This window comes from Octodon degus, unplaced genomic scaffold (genome assembly GCF_000260255.1).
Source record: "Octodon degus isolate 3935 unplaced genomic scaffold, OctDeg1.0 scaffold00002, whole genome shotgun sequence".
Classification (NCBI taxonomy): domain Eukaryota; kingdom Metazoa; phylum Chordata; class Mammalia; order Rodentia; family Octodontidae; genus Octodon; species Octodon degus.
Window position 1 is genome coordinate 23,435,702 of NW_004524578.1, and position 10,591 is coordinate 23,446,292.

Below are 10,591 nucleotides of genomic sequence, written 5' to 3' on the forward strand. Positions count from 1 at the left end.
TCTGCTGAGCTATGTCGCCGGCCCAGCTCTGTACATCTTCAATGGTCTAAATATTCTCAACAGCAATCCTGATTTCATTACTATTTTCTCAATAAGTTCTTTTATTACCACTGTGCCCCCAGTCAGTATCATCTGGGTGACCACATGAGGAACCCTGTGGGTTTGCAGGGAGGGGGATGCATTGGCCCTGCAGGCCCTGGATTTGGCCTCACATGGATGAGAAACAGTCACCTTGAACTTCTGCAGAGCGCCCTGATGCGTGAGCCCGGCCATGGATTCACCATTGAGTTCCAGAATTTCATCACCTGTTGGGAGAGGGAGACATAGCAGCTAAGGATGGTACTGGTGACTAGGCACTGTCCTTACCTGAGCTCCACCCTGGGAAGGCCACTCTCTCACCCCATGCTCTCCCCGAGAGACCCTCAGGCAGCGAAGATGACCCTCAGGCACCTGGCATCTCTCCGCTGAGATCAAGGCCTGGTGGCTCTGGTCCCTGCCTTACTCCATCCATCCGGGACCCTCACCGTCTGCTCCTGCATATCCCACCCTCACGCAACCCAACCTGAACTTCCCCCCATTGTCTGCAGCTCCATGAGGAACCATGATGCTTTCTCCACTAAAATGTGCTTCTCCTACCACCCTCACCCAACTTCTTAATCTTCAGCCCCTGCTGCTATCACACTGCTCCTATGCCCACCATGGGAGCTGCTCAGTGACCTGCAGCCCCTAAGCCAGCTGCTCTGTGAGGAAGTAGACTCTGACATACTACAAGAAAAGTCCCCGGGGCCAACTTCTGGTAAGGTCTACAAAGTGCTCATTAGATGTGGGCTGGATACGGTCTTCCCAGAATGCAGTGTAGCCCCTACTCACAGAAGAGGAGACGGGGACTCAGAGAAGGTCCCAGTCACGTGGATTTAGGATTTGGACTTTTTGACACTGAGTCTATACTCATAGGAAAGTAATGTGTTTGTCAGTCCTGAGGTCTATTTTTGGGTGCACCCCTCCTTGGCCAAGGTTCCCTCCTAGTCAGGCCTGCTGGGTCTCTGTGAGCTCCCAGGGCAGGGTCTGTGCCCCTGGCTGTGAGGTCCTGGACAGGCTTGGGGAGAACTGGGTTGCACCATGCTGCAGGATGGGCCCCAGGAAGGGGATGTCAACAGGGAACAGCCACAACTGTGTGGTTCTCTCCAGCCTTCTCTTCTCTCCTTCATGCCCAGATAGGGTTAGAGCCACGAGGTGCAAACAACAACAAAAAGTCAAGTAGCAAGATAAAGAGGAAATTGTCCTGTGGCTGAATAGTGTTGGGTCCTTCCATAATTTCCAAGATATATACAAGTATTTTTCCTTTCATTCTTTGTAGGTTCAAAGAAAGTATCACTCATTAGCATAAAACTCTCAGAGAAGCACTTCAAGGTGTTGAATTGGAATTCAGTGGTCTGGACATTAAATTTAAAGGTAACATGATGTCAGCCACTTGCTGTGAAATCAGCTTAAATAAAGATGGGACATGCATTCGTGCATGCCATCAATAACCACTACTTGTACGAGATGTACACATGACTTAGCTATATGGGGCATTGCTGGTGAAGCAGAAGAGGGGAAGAGTACTATCTGGGATCTATAAAAAACTTGAAATAGTTTTATTGAAAATTGAATTGTCAACATTAATCTAACTCATAAAAGAAAGGTGAATCTGGTTCTCAGCACTAAAATATGGATGTCGTATTCAGTAAACTAGAAAGGTCAGATGTAAAATCTGAAGATCAAGTTGATATGTATCTTGATGCGTCCTTTGTTCAACAATGATTCATTGGTTTTCAACTCCAACATGGTGATGATCTTAATTTCAATGATTTTAATGAGACCTTTAAGAAAAGATTATGCCTGGTACAGTAAAGAGGCAGGAATAGGAAATGTGGATAGAGACTGAGGCAATGACTGTGGATGCAAGCAGATGGATGGCAATAGGTGTGAGCCATCAAGTCACTAATGTGCTTTCCACTTTCCTGGGTATGCCAACTACTATCTGTGTCACTCACTATTTTTGTGATGATCGATTCACATACAGAGAGAAATCATCTCTCATTATCACCCTATTCGTCTACACTTCTACATCTCCAGGGGAAAGATATTGTGGAGGCAGTCAAAATATTAGACAGGGAGGAAGAGAATAGATAAAGCAGGTGTTTACTGGGAAATTTCTTATCCCCACTATGGTGTGTAGCACTGCCTTCATCAGCTTTGTAGCCATTTGCTACCAGGCTTCAAGAGCCATTCCTCTTGGAACAATGGTGGCGCTTGTTGCACCTTCATTTTGTTACTCTTCCTCCAAGTCTTGGTGCAATACTTGGCCAACATCCATCAGGTCAGCCCGAGTCCCCTGTCCTGGCCATGCTGTGCCTCATTTTATACCAAAGAAAAAATGGCCATGGAGCCTGCAGCGACTGTTTGCCTGGGAAGCATTCTACCTTTTGGCTCAATCTTCATTGGAATGTATTTCCTCTACCTCTTTCTGGGCATAGAAGATCTAGCATGTCTGTGGCCTCACGATGCTGGTGCTGGTCACCTTGTGCATTGTGACCATCAGTGTGGCCATCGTGTGCACCCCTTCCTACTAAATGCAGAGGGTTACAGGTGCCAGTGGATACCTTTTCTCTCAGCTGCATCAGTTGCAATCTATCTCTATGTGTATTCCTTTTACCACAATTATTTTTCAGAACAAAGACACATGGCTTATGGCAAACAACATTTTACTTTGGATATATCATGCTATTTAGCACTGCCTTGGGCATAATGGGTGGAGCAATTGGTTACATGGGAACAAATACTTTGTCCAAAAAGTCTATACTAATGTGAAATCTGATTAGAGGCCCAAGAAAACCTGGAACTTTGGATCAATTTCTCTTTCAAAGCGGTGGAGCTTATGAGCTTCACCCTAGAGGCTGCAAGGGTATCTCTTTCATGGATGGCTTCCAGTAATATCTATTTTCATCGATCACGACGGGTTCTCACTGGCCACTTTCTCCAACAGTTGCAACACGCACTTGGATTTGTGCAGTAGACCTCTCTACAGCATGTGGCTGATCTTCCCCAAAGCCAGCTCAGGAAGGATGAAACAGATCATCGGGCTTCAATAAGAACAAATTGTTTGTTTAAAGTATTTGTTCTAATAAAATAAATAGAGGGAAACTTGGATGCTAAAAAGAGAAATATTTTTGGCTTTTAGTGTTTCTATGTTATTGCAAAATGATGTTCCAGAAAGATTACTTTTTTCTCTCTTAATTTTGCTGCCATTGTCGACTTATTGTACAACTTTTTTATATGTTGAATCTGGTTTCTTCTTGATCTGTCTTAGGTTTAGTTGTGGTGGTGTTGTTTTTTTTTTTTTCTTCCAAATTCCAACTGCTCAAAACAATTTAAAAATACCCTGTGTAATATATCCTCTGTCATCTTAGTTAAAACAACTTCCCATTTATCTTAAAATTATCCAGCTACATCCTGATTCTACCCAAAGAAGATGCATTCTGAAGATGAAGATTTTTTCTCTACAGTGAAATTTACTGCACAATTAGAAGACAAAGTGGTAAATGAAAAAGAGATTTGCTTTTACTAAACATTTTAAGGTAAAGTACATTTTTACTGAATGTCTAAAGTGATTGTCATCCTCTTCCAAGCTGGTCTTACGTTGGGGGGAGGGGATGAATGAAGAACTTACATGAAAATTATTAGAAATCAAGGGGGTGAATAATAACTGCATGCAATAGTAAGTAATGTGAAATATGGTTGTAGATTTCCAAATGCACTTGGATACACAGTTTGACTGAGGAGTGCTTTGTTCTGATGATTATTATTGGAGAAATGTGTAAATTGGGGTAGCTTTTTGCGTATTGCCCACCACTCATAAAATATTGGGGTTTCTTCAAATGTGTGTGTCGTACTTGTTTTGGGGGGAAGGTTGTTTCCTTGTTTCTTTTCTGTTTCTGAAATTCCTACAGGAGCTATATTTGTAATTTAAAAATATATAATTTTTAAAATCCTGTCTGGAACATCTAAAGCTGCTGCTGCAGAATGTTCAAATAAAATTTCCTGACACTACACCCCTCCCCCACAAAATAACCAACCCACAAACCAACAAGCCAACAAAAAGAAAAATCCATTTGTATGTGACTGAAAACCAAGTCCTCCCATTCACTCGGTTTACTCAGTACACAAGCCAGGCACTTTCTCTGTGTTCCACACTGTGCTGGGAAGTTCAGGTGTGAACACGTTTCACGAAGACTCCCCTGGCCAACAGTGAATCTGCTCTCACTCTTTATGGATCCAGTTCTAGAGCCCATTTCCCCTTCTGGTTGCTTCTAAGATCCTTTTTCTTTCATATTCTCCAGTTTCATTATGATGTAACTGGACAAAGGAAACTCCTGGTGCTCCCTTTGCCTGTAGCTCCACACCTTAAATCAATGTGGATGACTCTGAATCACTGTCTCTTTGTACACAATCTCTCTCATCTCACTGAGCTCAGTTTTCTACAATTCCTGTTAGGCATATTATTGGGGGTCTTCTTGACTGTTCCCCATGTTTCTTTAAAGCACACCTTTTTCCTTTTTGCCTTGCATAGTCAACCAGTTCACTAATTCTTCCTCTAGCTACATCTAATCTGCTGCCTAACCTAGTCATTGAGGTGTTTTGTTTTTTTTTTTTTTGGTGGAACCAGGGATTGAACTCAGGCCCTTGTGCTTACCAAGCAAGTGCTTATTCTACTAAGCTGTCTCCCTAGCCCCAAGTTTTTTGTTTTAATGACCATGCTTATCAAAATATTTTCTCCAGAAGTTACCTTTGTTCAATTTACATAGCTTTTCATTGTGTTCTTTGTTTATAGTTTATATTTTTTTCTTTTGCCATTTAAATATGGTTCATTTTAATTTTGTTTAAAATATGATTCTAAGCATAGTAACTCTCTGGTCTCTTTTACTTCACCTCCTGTTTCTGAGGATCAGCGTGCCCCCCTTAGCTCTGCTCATCACCCCGCATGATGGCATCTTCAGATGTTGTCTGGATTCTTCACTGTGAACCCATTTCTCGGAGTATTTCTGTTTTAATACGGGATTCCCATAGACCCTGGGTCTCTAGCAGTTCTCTTTTCATTTCTTCTTGGCACACCAAGGCTTCCCAGGCTCAGGATTAGATATGATATTGGTTTCCCAGCTTGTATTCAGATCCTCTTTAGAGTCTACAAGTGTGAGCTACACGCTCACACAGGACACAGGCTTTGATACTTACTTTTCATGAGCATTGTCTTCCCCACTCAAGCATCATGAACAAAATACTAGGCAAAGTCACAGCCTTCCCTGGGGTCTCCTAGGCTTCCCCGAAGGCGGTATGTGTTGAATCAAGGCTTTGTGTGGGTTCTCAGTACTTCACACGGACCCAAGGCCTTGTCCCCCATAGCTATGTGGTTACTCAAGTTCTCATCCCTGCCTCGAAGGGACTGTCGTGACACCAGCTGGAGCTTGCCACACTTAGAAGTAAAGCTATCTCTTAGTTTTCTCTCAACGGGGTGTCTCCCTTTCTTTCTTTGAGCTTAGATGTGCTGTCTCAGCCAGCACATCTATGTGCCAGCCAGGAGTCTGGTGGGGAGTATTCAGAGTGGCAGCTGCGGGAAGCAAAGAGCCCTTGTCCTTTGGAGACTCCAAGTCCAGGGGCGAGGAGAGAGGCAGACAAAGGAAACTCTTCAGGATGTCCGCATGCAGTCACACCCGGGCGGAACTTCCTGGCACATTCTTAGGACATCCCTCCCAACAGGGCAGGCTTCAGGCTCTCCTGGCCTCTCCTTACTCGTCCACATCTGGTGAAAATCGGCCTGTGTCTTGCCAAATACATCTTACACAATCGTTTTGTGGAAGAAGAAAAATAAATCATCAATAAAATCATGTGTACAACAAACTTTTGTTGCAACCAACATATCCTCCCATGAGCCCAAAAGGAGCTTTGAAAATTTTACTTGAGAACTAAGTTATGAAAGGCCATCTGGCCTCTTATTTGAGACTAGAACTGTCGTTATGTATTAGGAGAAAGTTTTGGCTCATAGAAATTGTTCATTTTTATGATTGCCGTTAACTAAAGAAGATAAATACCCAGAAGAAACAAAAAGCAACAACAACAAAATGAAGCTCGACTTGAGAAAACTAGTGTTGAGGAAAGAAAACAAAACACAACACTCTCCTTTCTTGCTGCTTCAGCCCCTCCCTGCCCTCTGTTTAGCCAGAAAAGCACAAAAGCTAATACAGGAACCAAGGCATCCTCTCCTTCTTCCACGGCTCCTCCTCTCGCCGGCCTCCCTGGCCTCCAGCCTGCTTCCCTCCTTCTTTCTTCCAGTGGGGATTCCAGCCACTTCCCCAGTGCTCCCGTGGCCCCTCGGGCCTCCAACCCTCAGCTGGGCCCAGATGTTCACCAGCCTTCCGGACAGCGCCACCTCGTGGTCGCCGGCGCTCACTCCCTTCTGCCCCTCCAAGCTGAACCTCTCCGGCGTCCTCCCGTCCCTCCCCTCTTCTCTGCACCAGGCATCTCTCTCCAGTTGACCAAGGCCACAAGCCTCCATTTCTCCTTCGTTTGAGCCTCTGCTGAGCTCTGTCCCTTCCCTGTTCTGCCCATCTCCTTTCAGGACATGATGTCCCCGGGCAGCCATGAGAGCTGGAGCTCCCAGCCTGCGTCACCAGGCTGCCCCATCGGCTGCACCTGCTGGGCTTCCCCACACCCCAAAGCCGAGTCTTCCCTTAGGATAGAAGCTTCGGGGTGCCCCAACCCCGCAATGAAACTGCTGGCTCATTCTGCCCAAGGCTGGCGGGCACCACCTCGCCCTGTTAGAGGCTCAGCATCCAGGTGAGGCAGGAGCTCAGTGACCCTCAGGAATGAAGCTTCTTTTGGACTGGGTCTTTAGAGTAGAGAGTCCTGGGTTTTTTTGTTTTGTTTTTTTTTTGTTGTTGTTGTTGTTTGTTTGTTTCCCAATTCCTTATACATTCTGATGTAAGTCCTTTGTCTGAAGGACAACTAGCTAAAAATTTTCCCACTTCATGTATTATGTCTTCACACTGTTGGTGATTTCTTTTTAATAAGATAAGATCCTAGCTATTCTTGGTATAATTTTCCATGCAATTGGGATTTTGTTCATGAAATATTTGCTTATTCCTGTCTTCAAGAGTTCTGCTTATTCTCTCTTCCAGCAAATTTAGTGTTTCTGTTTTAGTATCTAAATCTTTGATCCATTTTGATTTTCGCCTAGTGCGTGGTGATAGACATCAGTCTGGTTTTAGTCTGTGGCACGTGGAAATCCAAGTTTTCCAGCCCCATCTATTAAAAAGCCTATTTTTCTTTCAGTAAATATGTTTGTCTCCTTTGCCAAAGACGAGGTGGCTGAATGTGGAGCTGCTTCTGCATCTTTTAGTCTGTTTCACTGGTCCCCAGGTCTGTTTTACTGCCAGTACTATGCTGTTTTTGTCATGGTAACTTTTTTTTTTTTTTTTTTTTGTACTGGGGATTGAACCCAAGACTCCGCACTTGCCAGGCAATTGCTTATTCTACTGAGCTATCTCCCCAGGCCCTCACGGTAAATTTTTGTAGTATAATTTCAAGTCAGGAATTGTAACATCCCCTGCCTTGGCTTTGTTGCTGAGAATTCTTTTTGCGATTCTAGGTCTCTTCTGGTTTCAAAGGAATTTGAAGAATGTTTCTCCCTGGTGTGAGAAACTGAATGAGTAAATAAGGATGAAAATGTACAATAGATACTGTAAAATATAGGAAGAAACTATTCAAAAGGAAAGAAGAACTAGGGTGGGGAGGGAAAAAAGATGGAAGAGGAAAAAAAATAAGATTTAGAAAGGTTAAAATGAAAGAAAGAGGGAGATGAGCTGAAGGGAGGAGAGAATATTGGGGGGAAAGAGAAATCAAAATATGTCAGGCACAGGTACAAATTCCCCACAGTAAATACGATCATCATGTATATCTAAAATGTACCAATAAGCTTAACTAAAAAAGAAATGAAGCCATGCGGCTAGGGACACTAAAAACAGTAAAGCTTCTTAGAGGACACAAGACCTGGAGCTTCATTTAGTGTGCCCTCATCGGAAGAATAGAAACTAGTTTTGTATCCTTGAGTCATGTGGAACTGCAGGAACCTTATTTCATTGCTGAGTTACATGACAAGAGGCAGGCTCAGGCTGGGCCTGGGCTGTGCTCCATCCGCCCTGCCCAGGTCAAGCTGGATTCCCACAGAGAGTACCCTTTACATGTCGCCATGCGTGCATGTTGCCCAACATGGAGCAGTGGAGGAGCGTGGGACCTGGGAAACTGCCACTCCTCAGACCAAAGCCACCCTGGCCTCTGCTGCCAACTCCCTGCCCTCCTAGGAAACCCAGAGAACCCCCAGGCCAGGCCTAATACCTGACATGAGACAGACTGAAAGTGGGGTGCCCTGCCCCTGGGACAAGAAGACAAGCAGCTCCCTTCCCCAGTCCCTCATCCCAGGAAGGCCACTGCACCAGCTGAAAGGTGACCACATCGGACACAGGTAGCCATTCACAACCCAGCCCTTGGGAGCCAGGGCACCTGGAAGCTGAATTCTAAAGGTTCAAGACACGTTTGGCAGCCTGGGTCTCTTTTACACCTAGCAACTCTGGACTCTTCTTTTGGTCTCAGAAGAATGGGGGATCTACCTTCTTGTAGCCTGCCATCAGCTGCCGCTGCTCCGCCTGCAAAAATGGTTTTGACATAAATCCCAATGGGGCCATAAATGCTGTCCTGTCCCCCAACGATGCTGAAGCCCAGGCCCTGGGGAGAGAACAGGAGGAGATTGGGTTCAGGGGTGGCTCGGCCTTCCTGCAGGCTGCTCCGGCCCTTGGTGGAAGGGCAGAGCAGGGGCAGGTGCCACCTGGCTGGGGCTGCTGGGTATGAAGCTCCCACGAACCCAGGCTCCCCACAGACGAGGGCTGGATGGTCAGCACCCCTGGCTCTCTCTTCAGCTGGTGATTCTGGTCAAATCACTCCCTGCCTCTGAGCTTCAGTTTCCCCTTGGCAAATGATGGTGATGTTGCTTAACTCAGAGGCCAGGGGCCAGGAAGTAGGGGTCATTGTCATGGGCCAGCTGCTCACTCAGAAGTGAACTTGGCCATCCTGTGACCGCCCTGGCCCTCATCTCCACAGCTGGAGGAGACGCCTGCAGGGCTGCACCATGGAAGTCATAGGTTGGTGCCATTGCGCATTTTGGTTTTGAGTTCCTGTACACCCCGCCTCACCCCCAAGCTCCAGCCACGGTCACCCTGCTCACCCCAGGGGGGCATTCCATGGGTGTAGCTGAGGACCACCCTGCTTTCTTGCCTATGTGCTGGGCTTCTTGTATGAAACAATGTGCCCACATTTCCTCCCAGGCCCAGAAGATGATGTGTTGAATGTCCCTTATAATCAAAGTCATTTTTGTCATATTTTCATGAGTTTGGGACCCTTCCCCTTTTTGATTTTCTTCAATCATTGCCCCAAAACATTAACCATCAAGCTTTTAAAAGTACCTTTATCTAAATTCGGAGTATAGGAAAGGCATTCTGATTTACTAATCAGAAGGTTGGGCTGTCTAAGAAAGTCACAGTGGAGATGTGGAAATCACCCCCACTTTGTGATACAAGGGGCTTTTCTCTCTCTCTCTCTCTCTCTCTCTCTCTCTCTCTCTCTCTCTCTCTGCCTCTCTCTCTCTCTCCAACCCCTATACTATGGCTTAAACCCAGGGCCCCCTCACCATATCCCCGTCCCTTTTTTATTATTTCGAGGTAGGATCTCATTAAGACACTAAGTTGCTCAGGCTGGGCTGGAACCCAGGATCTTCCTGTTTCAGCCTCCCAGAGTGCTAGGATAACAGCCCTGCACCACTATGCCGGGCTAGATCTCATTTTTTCCCTCCTACTGAGCTCTCCACTGGGGGGCATGAGCAGGAGGAGCCAGAAGGAAAGAGGACTCCTCAGAAAGGCCATAGCACCAATTAAATCCCTGCCTCACACCACACACCAAAATGACATTAGACACCCCTAGGTTGAAGAAGTCAGCCTTTCATTATTTCTGTGTCAGGGTGACTTGGGCAGGTGTGAGGACTACATAGGATCTGGCTGTGTCTGTCCTGTTATCTGAGGAGGACATATCTCAAATACAAAGCTGCATGGCTTGTGGACAGCCCAGAGGGACACTGGGGATGCTCCCCACCAGATACCTTTGTTCTCTCCTTCCTTGGGGAAGCTATGGGGTCTCATCATCCGAAAAGAGACAGAGTCAGTTGACTCCGCAGGAAGCTCCAACTAATAGCAAAGCCCATTACACACTATCGGTTGATCCACACACAGCAGGGAGTGTGCACACACATGTGTATGCCTGTGTGTGTATGTGTGTGTAACTTTGTATAGGAGTCCAGCTTTCTCCTACTAACACAGCAGAACTATGAGCAGCAGAGTGAGATAGGGACACCTAAATCTTGTCCACAGTCTGGGTTTGTGTATAGGATAAGGTTTAGCCTTGCAAAACACCATGCCAGGAAGGGACTGGGCCACAGACACAGAAAGAGCCA

At 45.9% G+C, this 10,591-nt stretch overlaps 1 protein-coding gene and 1 pseudogene across 1 annotated transcript in view; one reads left to right on the plus strand and one right to left on the minus strand.

Moving 5' to 3' along the window:
• Il16 (interleukin 16) overlaps positions 1-10,591 on the minus strand; it is a 42,170-nt gene that overhangs the window by 31,040 nt on the left and 539 nt on the right. Inside the window, exons 2-3 of the mRNA XM_023710861.1 lie at positions 8,703-8,817; positions 232-305 (exon numbers count right to left, since the gene is read on the minus strand). Coding sequence (XP_023566629.1) covers positions 232-305; positions 8,703-8,817 — 189 coding nt within the window. The remainder of the gene's footprint in view (positions 1-231; positions 306-8,702; positions 8,818-10,591) is intronic.
• LOC105741532 lies at positions 337-2,864 on the plus strand (annotated as a pseudogene).